This window comes from Onychostruthus taczanowskii, unplaced genomic scaffold (genome assembly GCF_017590055.1).
Source record: "Onychostruthus taczanowskii isolate IOZ18803 unplaced genomic scaffold, ASM1759005v1 scaffold5, whole genome shotgun sequence".
NCBI classification, from domain to species: Eukaryota; Metazoa; Chordata; class Aves; order Passeriformes; family Passeridae; genus Onychostruthus; species Onychostruthus taczanowskii.
Genome location: NW_024502568.1, coordinates 3,335,529 through 3,353,276, shown reverse-complemented (window position 1 = coordinate 3,353,276; position 17,748 = coordinate 3,335,529). Strand labels below are relative to the sequence as shown.

At 39.7% G+C, this 17,748-nt stretch overlaps 1 protein-coding gene across 1 annotated transcript in view; it reads right to left on the bottom strand.

Moving 5' to 3' along the window:
- TNKS2 (tankyrase 2) overlaps positions 1–17,748 on the bottom strand; it is a 54,794-nt gene that overhangs the window by 27,101 nt on the left and 9,945 nt on the right. The window contains exons 3-5 of the mRNA XM_041415496.1: positions 5,837–6,091; positions 1,335–1,559; positions 302–397 (exon numbers count right to left, since the gene is read on the bottom strand). Coding sequence (XP_041271430.1) covers positions 302–397; positions 1,335–1,559; positions 5,837–6,091 — 576 coding nt within the window. The remainder of the gene's footprint in view (positions 1–301; positions 398–1,334; positions 1,560–5,836; positions 6,092–17,748) is intronic.

Here is a 17,748-nt window from a genome sequence, read left to right as displayed (position 1 = left end):
AACCTGGTCTAGTCAATGTTCCTGCCCATGACAGGGGGTTGGAATGATGTGGTCTTTAGGGTCCCTTCCAACCTAAGCCATTCTATGGCTCTAAAAATTTGACAGTTCACTACTGAATTAGTATGATAAACTCTCCAGAACACATGCCATGACTGAGATGATGAAAGCCATATGGGAATTCTATTTAGAATTATAAACCAGACACAAGTTAAAGTAGTATCAAAAACACAAGCTCCAAACTACTGTGTTACATCAGCTCAACTGTTACTAGTCCTAAAGAAATCTAAAGATTATCACTTACCAGTCAGCACTGCTTTTGCAGACGGGTCTGCTAAATCCAAAGCTGTTCTTCCATCTGTGTTCCGAATGGTTGGTTCAGCACCGTGCTGCAACAGTACTACAAAAATGCCAAAGTTTTCCATGAGAAAACAATTCTACAGGACAAGGTTTATGAGACATATCATTACTGTAATCTCCAAACAAAAAAAGAAACATTCTGACTTCCTTTTCCAAATTTTTAATGTCAGCATTCTGCAATGTCATCTGTGACCAGTGTATCTGATGAAACATGTCTAGACACATTTTAAGAGAAAAAAGCAGACCAGAAAGAGAACAACCACAGACTGACAAGAGCCAATCTCAGCTGAAAGCTTATGACTGACCCACCACAAAAACTCAGCAGCCAGCTCCAGAGCATGCTGCCCCAAATCCCGTGCTCTCCTAACCTGCAGACAGCAGTGGCAGGCTGTGCATGCTGCACCCAGCCAAACAGGCAATCTTATCTGTACGGCTCTCTAGAGCTTTACAGCTCTCTTAAAGTAAATGGCAACAAACCACACAATCAAGAAATGTTTCCTGACTACATGTCTAACTTTCTACCTCTTCCTTAAAGAGCTCCTCTTAAGAACTGTGTAGTTAAAACTAATAGTCAATATAATTGAAGTTTTCCCATTCTTAACTAATTTAACACAGCTGCTACACATAAGATAGATTGAATCCATTATTAAGATTACTTTTGGTCTTCCCACTGCACTGCGATCAGAAGCAGAAGGCAGCATAAGAGTCTAGGCTGAACTAGAAGAGAATTTAGCTCCATCATGTCACTTTAAAGCACTTTCCCCATGTTGAACCTTTATAGGTAGACAATTATAAAAAAAGATCCAAAAACCTGTATCTTGTAAAAGTGATATATGAATTGAAGTTTATGAAAGATGTTTACTTTTAACCCTTGTATCAGCCATAGCTCCACAGAGTGAAAATGGTCTTAAAAGGGTTCTTGATTTTTCACAGTGAAAACAAGTGAGTCAGTCACAGGAAGAGTGGGAGAAAATTACCAATGCAGACATCTGTCTTCCCCTTAATGGCAGCTTCATGAAGGGGAGTGTAATTCCAATTATCTCGAGCATTAGGATCCGCACCGTGCCGCAAGAGCAGATTGACAACTTCAGCATGGCCAAAAGAGCAGGCGTTGTGAAGGGGAATAAGGCCTCCATCATCTCGTGCGTGGACATTGGCACCACTCTGAAGTAAATATTCAACTACATCCTTCCGACCAAAACCTGCAAGAGGAAAGGGGAGAAAAGGCTTCAGGCTGGGGGAAGAGCAATTCCTGCCCCAGACGTGCAGATTAAACCAACAAACTTCAACGACAGTACCCACTCCTAAGGACAATTACAAGTGGCATGGTTTACTAAAGAAGTATTTACAAACCAAGGATGTTTCTGAAACTCTTAAAAATTAGATTGAATTCAGTAGAAAAGTAATATTAAAGATTACAGAACCAATACCTTGATAGGGTTTCCTCAAATTTCAGCTGTATCTTTCATACTTATATAATGGCAAATGAATTAGGACATCAAACTTTATCTAAATTTGCTTTACTATCTCCATGAGGCCAGAATGCTTCAGGATTTCTGCTTGTAGCCATTATACCCAGCTGGTTATGTTCCAAAGGCCACCTTAAAGGTTCCATGAAACACCAATGATACAAATGTTGGCTTACTAGCACCTTGCCTACAATAGAACCACAGACCCTACAGCAAATTCACTTTTGAGTCTCACCATGCCACTTACCCACCTGACCTCTCCTAACAGAGAACAGAAGCTCAGGATACTTTGGATAAGAACTGCATCAGACACATGGTCCATGCAAAACCAATTTATCTGCACAGGCACAGTAAGTCATATTCACTGCACATGCAAGCGTATTTCTGCTGCCAAAAAAAAATATTAATAGGTACCCCCATGCAGCCTTATTGTCTATTTTACATTATATGCATAATGCTTCTCATTCCTAAATATGTTCAGCTATTCTAAGTTTTATAAATACTGTTATTTTTCTTAAATGTGTTTTTATAGTTTCTTCAAGCTTTCAAAAATTCTGTTCATAGTTTGAATACATACTCAAAACATACTAAATTATTTTGAGAAACTACCCAAAAGAGACATTCACATGTGCTGGAGTCCCACAAACACATAATCAAAACTGTTATTTGATGACAGACTGCTTGGTATTTTCTTCTGAGTACCAAAAAATGTTCTCCAGGACTGCTGCAATTATGTTACAAAAGACTCTGATCAAATTCTTTGTTATATAACTGGTAGCTAAACCACTCATTCCTGTACAGAACGCATTCCTACCCCTCAAAGTATTGATGTAAAGCCACTTTTTTACAGGTAAAATTCCTCATCAGGAATCAACATCATAATTGCAAATCAGCTGTAGTAAACCTTATTACAGGCACAGAGAATTCCCTTGGATCCCTCTATTTAATATAGAGGCTCAATCAGATACAATTCCTGAGCAATCCACAGCTTCTCTCTCAGCAAAGCCTTCATCTGTACAGTATCTTCAGTACAGCAACACCCCTATAGCTAACTTAGTGTGGATGAAATGAACTCTTTTGTATCACACCAAGTTTTGTAACTTCTCTCCAGCACTGAGTGCACAGCAGGGATTCCTTACTTCCTTGGGGAAGCATCTGTACAACAGGGCACCATATATGGAAGGGGAATTATTTTCCCATTACTTTCTGAAGGATGCATGAGTACAGAGGAAGTGGCCAAACTGCACAATGGCCTCTGCTGTTTTTCCTGACAGTGGAAAGCAGGGGCAGCCTTTGCTATCATGGGAAGGCAGTCACTGCCTACTCTAACAGTTCCTCTTTACCATTAGTTGGCTCCAGTAAAAACTATTTCAACACTTTAAAAAACCCCAACATTGTAATTTTTAAGATGTTTTTAAGGTGTTTTCTTTAGCTCTTGGGCTTTTATCAAAAGACCACCTAAATGGGATCACACCTTTCAAATGTGCAAGGTAATGGTCTTATCATCATGAACTCTGTTTTTTATTGCCAACAAGAAAGGCTGGCTACTCAGAACCTCGACACTCTTCTACCACCCGTGACAGCTGAGCAGCTCACTGCACTTGTTTCCTGGAAAGTTACAAATTTTTAGCTGACAATTCGCAATTATTAATCATAGCAGAAATGTACAACTGTGTATAATCCAGAAAACATATTTATTTACAATCACTGTGGGTCATAATTGACATTCACCTACTTCTGATGGGATAAAAAGCTAACAAAAAGAACTCAAATTCTTCTCCCCTACCCTGGGTGTTCATATTTTTAATGAAATTGAGATTGCAGGAAGGGCATTTTGGTACCTTCCAAGTCCTTATAACCTTGGGATACTTTGAACTTTGACATATACTGTGATGAAAAAGACTGACTTGAGGAAGTATATGCAGTTTATGATGGGAGAGGATGGAGCCTCTTTTATGGTGAAGGATGATGAGTTCTTGACTAAACCTTCAGGATAACTCAACTATCACACACACAGTTGTGCACTACAAAATCCAAAGAGCAACCTCCAGCAAAACTCCAATATGTATATGGACATTTCTATGTATATGTATAATATATATGTATAATGACATTTCTAGGGAGAGCTTAAAGCTTTTTTTTTTACATCTTTTACTTCAAAATCCACCTTTACAAACTGACACACGAAAAAAGAGGAATAGGGTTTATTCTTAAAAAAATTGTTAAGTAAGATCTGGGAAAAGACTTAAAAAATAGAACCCAAGTTCAGACCCAGAATGCCACTAAAAAAGGAAAAAAGGGCAATACAAAACATGGTGACGTGGTGTATTTCAGCTCCAACTCCTCCATAAAAGAAGTCTTGAAACTGAATGAAACTAGTCAGAGAAGTTTTGTAATGTATTTTCTAAGAACACCCATAAACAAAGCCGGAATACAGATTTTTGCTTTTACTTCCTGGAATGTGACTCCTTCAGAGGCAGAGACAAAAGAAGAGAGTATTATTCCAACTGTGAATAATAGGGGAAAGGCAAAACCAAACAAAACCAGTCAGGCCCAAATCCAAGAGCTACTTTTGTCCACCTTTCACACAGAGCCTATTGCAGGTGGGCTGACAACAGCAGAGTTCGACCTGAGGGAGCAAAGAGAGTTCCCTGGAGAAATCACACAGGCGTTTTCTGTCCCTTGTTACCCAGAAACTCTCAGCATCTCCTACGGGCCACTGAGAGGAGCAAGTCATTTCTCTGTGCCAAGTGGGAAGAAGACTCGGGATGACAAAAGTGTCTCCCATTTACACACCAACCTGTTTAACCTTAGAAATCCAACAACTACGTGAACTTATGGCTATGCATTTTTTAAAGAAAAATCTTTCGAGAGATCAGGAGTTATTTCAAGTCAAGACAGATCACTCCTGTTGAGAGAGATAAACCAGATCATTATAGTGAATGAGAAACATCTTAGGCAAAAAAAAAGCCCTAAAATAACCGAAAGCAAATAAATAAATAAAAACTACCCCTCACTTCTCCAAAATGCTCTAAAACACACACAGCTGTTTAGAAGTTCAGAGTTTATAAGTGGACAGGCAGGATTGCTGCATATAAAAAAATAGCTACAAAAATTGTTTTCCTCTGACAGGATATTTTAAGTTGTCTCCTGAGTTCTCTTGCCGATTAAGCTTCTTGAATTTATTAAATACTGCTGTCCTGAGCAGGCTTTCAAGAACTTAGACCTAAGTCTGAGTCAAGCTCTCTTAACAGGAGGAAAGGACACCTGAAGCAGAAACCTTTACCAAGACAATCTAATAAAGAAATAAGCATCTTTGTTACTATCCATATTGATTAGCTGAAAAGAAGCTGCTGTTTTCTGCAGTCTGTCAGCCTTGGAGTCCTACATCTAAGGCTGTAATTAAACAAAAACAACCAACATGAAAACAACAGTCACAGTCAGGTCTTTGTCTGAAAAGGTGGGATACAATCTTCTGGCCAGTTACCAGTGAAAGCAGTTGTACTGTGACGTCAGTTTTGCTTACTTACGTCCTGCCATAACAAAGTCCATTTGTCAAAGATAAGACCTCAAAAAGCTCAGAAACGGTGTTATCTCACAAACACCTTCACGCGTTCGATTCTAAAAATGCACAGGCCCGCTGAAATCCATGAACGTGGGACGTGTCCCTGTCAGAGCTCACGTGTCACAACACGAACAGCACGAACCCCACTCCAGGTGTGTCCTCAAAGCCAGATGCGGTTTTTTGGTTTTTTTTTTTTTTTTAAGGGAAAAAAAAAAAAGGAAAAAGGAAATAAGCGAGCAGACGCAGCTGTGGCGCTCGGTGACCCCTCCGTGTGGGTGCCCCCGGCTCGGGGCCGGGGGCGATGCTCAGGGGCCGGCGGAGCGCTCGGACCCCGGCGCTGCGCCCGGCCCGAGCGGCGAGGCCCGAGCGGCCCGGCGCTGCCCCGCGGCCCGGCGCGGTGCCCCGGGGAGGCGGCGCTGCCGCCCGGCTCCCCCTGCCCCGGTACCTGCGGCGAAGTGCAGCGGGCTGGACTTCCTGCCCGCCGTGTCCCGGCTGTTCACGTTCTCGGGCCGCACCAGCCGCTTGACCCGCTCCACGTCCCCGTTCCTGCAGGCCTCGAACAGCTCCCGGGCCGGCTCGGCCGCCGCCGCGCCGCAGCCCGGCGCCTCGGCCGTGCGCAGGCGCGCGCGGCGGGAGCCTCCCAGCGCCAGGCCGCGGTGCTGCGGCCCAGCCCGGCAGCGGGCCCGGCCCCGAGCGGCGCCTCAGCCGCAGCGGGACACCGCTCCCTCGGAAGGGATGGTGAGGAGCGGAGAAAAAATACAGCACCGGCGACCCCTCCCAGAAGAACAAATGTGCCTTTGGTGCTTTCAGTAATTAATGTAGGGATTTTTCTGTTCAGGGATTTTTTTCCCTCTGCGAAGCGTGTAAGACTGCGTTTTGGTGCCAATGGCTCCGTGCTCCCTGCACAGTTGCTTATATAGGAAAATACTGTGACTCCGAGGAAGTTCAGAGCTTGCATAGTAACTATGAAATGGAAATTATACAACATAAATGGCATGGTTCTCTTTATTAATTTCGAAAAACAGATATTAAAAAACCTGTTAGTTGACTTGCCAGTTCAAGGTTTTGGAAGAGAACGGAAAGTGTCCAGTCCCTCCCGGCCCCTGCAGTAACTGGAAGAGACAGTTGATAAGTCTGAAATGTGTTTTTTTCACTCACACCATATTAAAACACTTACTTTGGAAAAAGTAATTGAATAGAGTCAGTACCTTCCTGTTGCAAATGCACAGATGAGTACCTCCAAAGTCAATTCACCTTGCAGACTTCTGTCACATTAGGAAATTAAATGACTTAAGTACAAGGAAACAGATCTAGCACATTTGTACAGTCTAGTCACTTCCATTCTGTCAAACATCCCTGTCCCTGAAACAAGGCAATTACATCCAAAATATCTCTCCCTGGTCCATGTTAATGGCTAAACTGCACCCTGGAGGTTTTTTGGGGGAGACTACAAGCTGTACCAGGCTGTCCCATGCTAGTGACAGATCAGGGTCTGATGCTTGTGTCCATGTGTGTTCAGTTTGGTAATTTACACACAGCCACAGCAGCAGTGTGACAGAAGAATGCAGCCAGCACAGGGCAGAAACCACATGCTTGACAAGCACGATGCCTCGGTCATGTGTGTTTTCTGTAATCCCACTGGCTTTCTTCTGTGCCTCCATTGAAATTTCAAGCTGTGCTCAGCAGGCAGGGAATAGCCAGAGTCCCACACATACATAATTCATCCACTGCTTTGCATGGGGCCATCATGCTCCCAAAGAAACTGTCATCAACTGTGGCTCATAGGCCCTCTCAGACCTTCCCAGCTCCTCCAAAATGTGCATGATGAGAGCTTCCCTTCCTGCCTGCAGGCACCACAGACTGAAAACAAGACCTGCAATGCTGCCATTTGTATCTTTTATTATCACCATTAGCATAGCTTGGAAAACTATACAAGCTTCTGAGTTCATAAACCCTTCCCTGGGCCTGCAGCAGAAGCAGCAAATGCACTAACTTGACTGCTTTCATTGCAAAATTAAAGAAAGGACTTTGAATCTAGAAATCTGTGGAAGTGCAAATACCTGTGTAAACACAAACACATCCTGCCTCCTCAGTCTTCTAAGTAATTTTAAATCCAGAACAATATTTTACTGTTCCTCTGGAGCACGATTATAAACAGCGTGGCCTGAAATCAACTCTACATTCTCTCCACATCACTATACCCAGAAGGTACTATTATCCTAAATTGTCTGCAGCCTGATTTCCTTTTCCAGCCATGTCTTCGTGATAGCTTGACTGTGAAACTACAGCAGATCTTTATGGATGGAAACAATTTCAAAATATTACACTGTAAGAGCAGGATTCAATTAGCCTTGAATTCTAGGAGGCAAAGACTCTCAGCATAATTGAGGACTGGTGTGTTAATAGCCCTCACAGTGACTTTTGAGATTCACCATATATACCCCCCCTTCTATATGTTATTTATATGTTTATTTATTTTATGAGAAAATAATCTGTAAAATTCAATATTTTTCATCCTTCTTCTGTACAATAGCATGGTTAGAAAACCATAGCTGAAATACATGCCAAATCCCACCCAATACAGGTGGTAGGGACTTTTCCAGAGGCAGCAAGGGGTTTGTAACCCACCTGTTACTAACCCAACCTGAGAGGCTCAGTCGTGAACAGCTCAGAAACATTTCACTGTTATTCCTTTTAGTGTAATTTGTGATATAACAATGGCCTCTACCTTTGAAGTGCATTTATTCTGGTGGCATAACCTCATAAAACAGAAACATGAAGTATTTTGGAAGTGTGCTCAGTTTGTTTAGAAACATGTTTGGTTGGTCACTAGAGGGCAGGAAAGGAAAGGAGATAAAAAGGAAAGAAAAAAAGGAAAAAAATGACGGGGGAAAAAAGCAAAATAAAAATAAATAGAGGAAGATATAGAAGAACAAAGAAAAAGAGGGACTGTTGGGCATGGAAAGACTAAAGCAGCCTTAAAAATAAATGCTTTTCCTTTCTGCTTAGGAGATTAAGGTTTTCTTAGGGGGAGAGACATTGTACATGCCAGTCTACAAGGCAGTCCATCAGATTTAGGATTTTCGGCTGTCAGCCCTTCATGTTATGAGGATTTTCCAGTTCTTTCTAATTGGTCCCTGCAGTTCTTTGCCTTCCTCTTGGAAGCAAAGTAAAATGCTGCAATAAATAGAACATTTCATGAGTTCAGAAATTTAGCTTATTCCAAAAGGAGAATGATTTAAAATTCATTCAATTTGAAGTATTTCCAGATGAGACTTGGAAAAAAAGCCCAAACCAGGGATAATTAATGTGTACATCAGGAAAGAATAAAACATTCCTATAAAGAAAAGGCTTTATTTTGGAGAGAAACAGAAGTGATCTGTTGTTTATTACTATATTTTTATAACTATAAATAGGAACTTTCTCAAAGCAAGCTTCTTTTTCTAAACAAAAAGATCAATTTAAGAAATACAGGCTCATTGCAAAATCAAAGCAGTACAGGCTGTACATCAGTGACTATGTGTGATACTGGATCTTTAAAGAAACTTTCTCCCTTCCCCTTCCTATTTCACCCATCAAGTACTTTGGCTATGTCTCTTAGACAAGCAGGAACTGATTCTTTTTCCCTGCAGTTTCCCATGTGTAGTTGGTGGTGTTTTATATGCAACACCTTCATTTTACCAGCAGCTGGGGGTAAAGTATAATGATTATAAAATGTTGTTCTGGAATAACAAAGGGATTTTAAAAAAAAGGAGACATGGAGATGGTGAAATGTTGAGAGACAGCTTTTCAGAGAGCAGCAAGCACAAAGCCAAGTGGTCCCTCCAGGAGATGGGGACACACTGTCAGTTGTTAACAAGCTGTAATGGTAGGCCATTTATTTATCAAAATACTGTATCTGTGTATGCAGCAACCAAGATAATTGTTCAGCAGTTTCATGACCAGCTGTGAGGACAGCAGTTAGAGAAGATCCTTTTTAGTGCTAGGGAGAAACTTGTGATCCAGCTACCAGCCACACAGATAAGTGTATAAGAGTTCATGGAAACTAGATTACACAGAAAAAAAAGCCTTTGGTCCAGGATGCCTGTGATTTGTGATTTTCTGTCAAAAACTTCTAGACAGAAACATGTCTAGAGGGCTTAGAAGGAGCTCTTGTTTGTTTTTCTGTAGTGCCTGGAACATTCTGGGATGACAGAGAGCCTTTTTAAACGCGTAGGCTCCTTGCATGCAAAGCAGAATTACAATTACACAGGGTGCCAGCATGAGAACATGGCAGAGGCCTGGGAAGTTGTTACTTTTTATTGGGAAGAAACCACAAGCAGCAGAGGAGCAGTAGGGCCAAAGATCAGCTTTGACTGGGGATGCCAGCAAAACAGATTCCTCTGTACATCAATGTACATCTATACCTCATAATATGAAAATGCTAAAAGCAATTAAAGGCAAATCAGAATATCTGACCAGTCATGAAATTCATTTTTTCTGAAGCCATTCAAAAGAAAAAAAAAAAAAAAGTGGTTAATTAGGTTAAAGTCTGTGTAGAACTGACTGAGATAGTAATAGGGAAAGAGCAATTCTCTTGAAAAATCATCTTAAGGGAGAATATAAAGGAGCAACCAACAAGCAGTGAGAGACTCTCCAGGCATTTAAATGGCAATTCAAGTGACATTTTATTAACAAATTTCGGTATTTGTTTTCTGTCCCAATTAAAAGGAAAATAAAAAAAAAAAAAGGCTCTATGGAGGTTCAGACATCTGCAGAATCTGCCCTGGGCCTTTAACAGAAGTGTCCTGGTCCTCCAAGAAATTGACAAAGCAGGCAGGTTTCTCAGTGTTTTACTTTTAATTGCCCTCTGAAGTACTGTTCCTCTTTCCACTGATGGCATAAAAAGCCTATAGTTTTAATTTGGATACCTAAATTGGTTGCCTATAGAATGTAAATACCATCCAGAGCAGGCAGTGTGAAGGAAAGCAAAGAAGAAACTAAATGTAATGTTTTTTTTAAGGAAACAGTAGTGTACCACTCCAAATACTTGCACGTAGATAGTCAAGTTGTTATTTTAGGCCAGATCTTTGAGAGGCAATTTCTCAACAATTCAAATGATGGCTTCTTGGAACAGCTAGTTCCACAGTCCAGGGGAAAAAAAATAGGAAAATGAACAGGCTATTCTTGATTTCAGCCTAAGAAAAAGTTACTTAGTTCAAGAAGTTTTTACAGTTTCACCATGAAGTAATAATTGTCAAATCCAGTGAATTTCAGTATTTCTAGTGGAAGGCTCCTGCTGAAAGTGCATGGCAGTGATTCAGAAGAGGAATTGTGATGAGAAGAAGGAATGTCATTACAGTGATATTGAAATCAGACATTAAACCATTAAAATCCTAAGACCTACTGTGAAGAATATATTTATACAGACTTTAACTCAGTCACAGAAAGTAGGAAACATGTTCAAATGGTTGTTGGTGTCACACTCTAATGGTTAGAAATCTTCAGTAAAAGCCTATAAAAATCAATACTTTTTTATTTTTAAAAGGAGGATTATGATAAGTGAACACAATTGTGTATATGTCCTTCTAAGCATAAGTTATCATGGAGTTAAACCAACATTACAACTAGAAACTTTTCCTTTGGGAGGATTGTTCCCACACCTTAAAACCAGTCATAACCAGTAATGTCTCAAAAAGGGTAGAGTACATTTTGTGAGAGATATTCTTTGAGGAAAAAAGTGCTCCATTAAGACAATTCTTATGTTCCTGCAAGAAAGGTTTAAAATCTTAATCCAAAGATATTTATGGCTTTAAGAAAAATCTCATTTACCAGATAATGATATTTGCTTTCCTACCTGAATGCAGAGTAGACAGCCACTCTGCAAATAAGTGGCTAATCCTCACTTAAGGGATATCTATTTCATTTATTTGTTCTATGAGTCAATTGAAGACAGAATCCCTTTATCACACCTCTGAGATCAAAAAGAAGCAACAGAACTGCTGGTTACACCTTAAACTTATTGAGGGCTTGAGTCTAACAAAAGTTAGAAAATATTGAGTAGTCAGAAAGTTCTAAAATAACTGTACACTTCAACATTGTTGAAAGCAAATGAAATTGCAAAAATAAGTTAAAAGCCCTTAATCTGGCAACATGTTAAAACTCTATTACACAGGTCTTTATTTTTGTATATATTACCTGATTAAATATGTGCAAGAAAAAGAATCTTGCCCTGGTTTCACTGATACTTTACAAAAGGCTGACTGAATTTTACACTGGAGTTTATGAAAACATTTTAAAAGTAAAATGTCTTTGGCATCATTCTCTCTCTCTCAAAAACACACACAAAACCCATGAGTAAAGTGATTTTTAGGTAGAATAGTAAATTTGTTAGCTTTGTTTATTATCAATATTATACATTTAAAGGATGGGAAAATATTAGCAAATTAACCATTGTTATCACAGTTCAGGGACATAAATGCATGGCAACATAGCATTCATTGATGTGTATACACAGCCTTTCTCTGGATTTTTTTTTATCAAGAGAAAAAATTTTAAGCAGTTTATTCTAGGATTATTTCTGTGGTCTACTTTTTTAATTCTCTAATTATTATAAGCAACAGTGGTTTCTTCTATATAGTCTGTATGACGCTTTGTAGCAGTAATTTATGTCTTTATTTATCCATGAAAGATAATTTTCCATTAAGTCTAAAAAATTACTGATTTTCTTCTTTTATCAAACATGCCTTGATTGTTGAAATGTTGCCCTATGGTGACTCTTAAGATCATAGGTACATAGTGATGTAATCTGACTGCCTAAAATTAGTAAATGGTGCTAAATTTCACCAGGGAATGTGATTATTTAGCAAGGCACTGTGTACTTGGCCAGTACAGCCAGTGCCTAATACCTGATAAATTCCTCTTTAAATGGCAATGGTTTTTAGTATATAGGGTAATGTTGTGTAATGAAGATTTTAGCTATCTGGGAAATATATTTTAAAGTTTTCCTTTTTATATTTTAGAGGTTACTGAATACATTTCTTTATAACTAAAAAGTAGGTCATTTTTACTTTACATGATCACATAAATGCTAACTATTGCAGCTAAGGTGAAGTTACACAAGATTTCATTTCAACAGCCAGGTTACTAAATATATCTTAGGTTCTAACTCTCTGGAATGGTTCCAGGAGCATGAATGGTCATCCTTCTCTCTTTCTTTTCAATTCTTTGCCTCAGTTGGCCAGGCTCTTTGGTCTTCAAGAAGAGAAATACTGAACTGAGTCTCCTACCTCACTTCCCCAGAAAATGACCAGTGGGAGCCTATTTTACTTCCAGATCTGCCTCATGACGTGAACAACTTCAAGATTGGAAACAGAACAGAATGGAAGGTTAGACTGGTGTGGAGAAGTGGGCATGATGGAGACCTTAAAACCTTTAAGACATTTGAAATATTATCTCTGCACACAATATGTGTGCGCACAAATCAAGGTCCCATAGGCATCAGTGAAATAGCATTTTTCATGTTAGGTTACCAATTGGTTTTCTTCAGAAATAATTTTCTGATGATCCTTTTTCTGCTGTCTGGACAGCTCATGGAGCAGAGCTACTGCTGTCTTCCTCAATACTGTCCTTGCATGGAAACTATTCAGTGTGGACCAGAATAGCCCTTGCAATCTAGATGACAGGACCCAGATGTTCTTGTGACCCTCTTAGCTTGTAAACAGAAGTCCTCTACAACAGATAAACACTGGATACAAGTTGGCCTAATTTGTATTTGATCCAAGATAAATGGTATTCCTGGAAAAAAAATAGACGGAATGCTTGCTAGTTACTAGGGGTCTTAAATGGTAGGCAAACAAATTATCATTTGAGTCAGTTTGACACAACCAGCAAAGTCAGCTGTGCATTCAGAAGGGTGCAGAGAACTGTAGAACTGATAAGAGCACATGCACAAATGGCTCAGGGGTTTTCTTCTCCACTCAGACACTTTACACCGTAACAGTAGTTGATAATGCTATTAGGAATATCAGTTCCCCTTTTTATAGCTACATTGAGAGATTCAAAAGCAGTCTATGCTGTAGCAAAGGTCTGAGAAGCCACAGTGCAGATTTACCACAATGACTGATACATGCCTGTGTTCATTATCCCAGACAGAGAAATCACAGTAAGGAACATCGGGATGTATTGGGAATCCTCCAATTTAGCCAAAATAGCTTTTAGCAAAACAAACTTGGAATAAAATAAAATAAAATTGTACTTTTTCCAAGCAATTATCACTTGGCACCTACTCAGGTAACACAGAGAGGGAAGTTCTGGGAAGTTGGATTTATCTCATAGAGAGTGTGAAGTAGAAACTGCCTTTTGCATCTAACAGCACAGTAACACCATCTTCTGGGGGAGAACTGGTCTGCTTTTAGCAGAGATCTCACAGAGTCCTGTAGGTATAGCCCACCTTGGCTAAGAGCTGAATTAGTTTTATTTTTTTCCCCATATGGCCTAGTTCTGTCTAGCAAAATATTGGAATATTTGGAGTAGTCATGTTAACTTACATAGAGAGCTTTGATAATTAAGCTGGTCAACTGCCAGTCCCTTTAGGATAGGAGAAGAATCTGAAGGCTTTGCCTCTGCACTGGCAGAAGAGTGGGAGAGAAAGAAATAAATCTACCACAGATTCCCTTAGCTAACATTCCTCAGCACTGTGTTATTTATTTCTGGACAGATTTATAATGTACTTTGATGCTGAGCTCATAACATTCTTAAAAGGAATATTTAATAAATCCCTGAAGAGAAGAACCAGAAATCGGAACATTATGCTTCAGTATAACAAGAAATGAAACAAGTATTCATGCTACTTACATTGTTCAAAAATGCTATGGGAAACCATAGTGGTTAAATCTAAATTATGCATTAATGGCTGCCCTGAGACCACTCTCTAAAGCAAAATCCTTGTGCAGCAGATGCTGACTTGGAAGCTCGGGTTAAGACATGGTGTGAGCTGGTGCCTTACATGGCACAGGGCCACTAAGACTGCAGGCTGCAAGGAACTCATGAGGCAGCAGGATGGATGGAGGATGGACAGGGAGTGCAGTGCTGCTGTGTGAAGTGTGCACCACTTTGTACTTGCAAAGCAGCATTTGTACAGCTATCCTGTCTTTTTTATTGAGGTAACCACCCAGTTGAGATGGTACAAGAGTTCGCTCTAGGTGCACTAAGAATTAATTCAAGAATGAAAAAGGAGTGAAGTAAAAGCAGATGTTCTGCAAAGTGATATTAAAACCACCTAAATAGTTCTGTTGGCAGAATGGAGTAGTCATAGCCTTGCTATTATTATTAGTCTGATCAGAAAGGATGAAATTCAAGCTATGCTCCCACACAGGCCAAGCTCTCAGAGTTACTCAAGACTGAGATCTGTATGTATGGACAGAAGTCAGCTTGGCACAGCACTGAAGCTCCTCCTTTAGGAAAGCAGCCTAAGGAATCAGATTTAACCTTTAGTTACTGACTTTGGAAATATACTTTTTCTTGACGAAGAAACAAGGAATCCAAGATTGTGTGTTTGTATTTTGAAATTGCCTGGTTACTGATTCCTTTTAATTTCTAAGCTACACTTTGTCCAAATACTTTAGACAGAAGATTTATTGGCAGTTTGTTTTTTTTCAGGCAAACTGCCAGTGTCCTAGTTTAAACCCTGCTTCTGCTCTAGCTGTTCCCAGCACAAATGTGAAAGCTTAGGTGACATTACACTCTTTGGACAGGGGTTCCAAATTCAAATTGTGACAAGGCTCAATATAGCCCCTCTGTGTCTATATCGGGAGGAATTGTGCAAAGCAGCTGGGTATGTGGTTACTGTGAGTAATGACAAAGTCTGATGGTCTTTTTAATTCTGATGCCAAGCACCCTGACAAATCTTAGAACATGGTGCCATTTGAAAATTCTGCCTTCTGTCCATTGTTTAGGGAAAAACGAGTGGAATGAAGAGAAACCACCATAAACATAATGTGAATTATGTGTCAAAAAGTTTCAAACCAGAAATTTAAAATCAGTAAAATACCTTGATTTTTAGGCCAAAATGGTACTTTTGTTATGCTAAAAACTGAATCAGAAATATGGCTAACAAATTAAATTGTAATTCTGCACACAGGATATTTTTGCACCCCATTCTTTTGCAAAACACCACAGCATTTAAAATTACTAAATGGAATTATTTACATAAATGTTAATCAAGAATCCCAAACAATAAAAAAACTCCACATAAAAAAAGTTTTAAGAATTTTTTGAATTTTGGGAGGTAAGGGGGAAATATTTTCACCAGTCACTGACAATTATCTGCTCTTTGTGACTACTTAATAGGAAAAATTATAGTCCTTCACTTGTAGGAAAAAGTATGTTTAGAAAAAAAGCCCCAAACAGAAACAACCTTTCCAGGGACTAGTCCCAGAGAAGATCTTAGATCTTCCATAGTTCCTTGGTACCTTGACTGGTGTTCTCTTCACATTCTGTCTTTCAATTCAGGGATCTCTAAACAACTTCTTAACTAGCAAATTTTCTGTCAGCTACTGGAAGGTTTTGAGTTATCAAGTGATTAAGAAGGAAAAATATGAAAGAGATAGTGGAATTTGTTTTTCTGTTTGAAGATTAGCTTGGACCAGTTCTGTTGTGCTGTGTACAGAAACAACTTCACATGGGCATGGACACTCCAGGCTAAATTTGGAAGGAATTCAAAGCAGGGCCCAGTGACCTGCAGGGATTTATTTGAATGTTCTTTTCCTTTGCTGTGTACCTTTTATTATCTTATGTCAGTCCTCCAAGTTTATCTATGTGAAACTAACACTCTCCTATTTTTAAATTGCTTCTGAATATGGTGTTGAGCCTTTCCTTTAAAATATATGTGAATAGTTGTGCATTTGTGCTACCAAATTGGCACGTGTTTGCAGCAGACCCACTGACACGCTAACCTTGTTTTTGCACCTGGTGTGTTAGCATATGGTGAGATTAATTCACTGATTCTGTGAGGTACCACTTTGGAGCTCACAGCCTGTGCACCTTGGAAGATGCCTCAGCTGCGACTGAGAACAAGACTGCTCTTCGTCATTTTTCAGAACAAAGGAGTTCATCTCAAGTCCTGCTCTGTCTTCAGCAAACACCTGACATGACCTTAAATTCCTTATAAAGACTCACTGGATCAATTCTTGACTGTTTTCTGTGGGCTACAAGTGGGAGGAGGCAAGGATGGATCTGATCCCTTCCCCTTGTGTCCTCTTGGCAAGAATGACACATGGAGTCCCTGTTCTATTCCCTCCAGTAACCTGCTTTGCCCCAGTCCAGGGATGAGTTTTCCACTGTGGAGAATTTGTTGTGCAGATATGTGAGCCCAGCCTCAAGACTGGCACACAGAGCTGTTAGACACTTGTGACTAGCACAGCTCCTCTAACTGCAGGGAAAAAAAAAAAAAAAAAAAGGTAGGAGGAGAAATGGGATGTCAGGAAAACGTGCTTTTTAAAATGTCACGTGTCATTTTAGCTGTCACCTTTTCCTGAATTTTGTGCTGCATCACTTGAGGCACCAGGTGAAGGAAACAGAGCAAAGGGAAGGCAGTGGCCAGAATCTCCTCTGAATTAGAGACCTTGTGCTTAACTGCTCAAAGACACTAAAAGATTTTGGCTTGTTTTTTTTTTTTTTTTTTTTTTTTTTTTTTTTTTTTTTTTTTAAGTAACATCCAAGACTGAATTTCTGTCAGAATAATGATGTTCAGATAAACTCAAATGTGCCTACAAAACCCTTACCTGCAGTGTAAATACAGAATTTATGAAGGCTTAAAATTTCCCTTCATATTTAGACAATGTATATAAATTACTTTTGCTTGAGTCTTTCTTGGCACATGTTAAATTTAAATTATGACATTTGTGATGGAAGAAAATGACTGACATGAACTGGCAGTGCTCCCTTCTGGGTCCTCTTTGAAGAAAATTCATGACCCCATAAAAAAGACCTCTGTCATAGCATCTGCCCAGAGACAGAAGAAAGCCTCTAGATACAGGGCCTCTAGCCCAATTTTTTCCTAGGCTGACATCCATTTTTTCTGTCATGATTTCCTCCTGCTCTCTGCTGCCTACTCCAAGTTAAACCAAATTAGTAGGCAATTCCAGATATTCCTATTCAAAAGTGTCCCCTGGCAGGAAATCAGTGCCCTGTTTTTCAGATTAAAAAAGAGCAAGCAAACTAAGTATTTTCTCAGGATGTATGCTTTTATCTCTCTCACCCACTCTAAATCCATGCATACAGTTTTTGCATGAGCCATCCTACCATCAGCTCTCTGAGCCTGGCTACCAAAGGCAAATTTAAGGTGGTTGAGTAGACAATTATCTGCAGGGGTGAAAT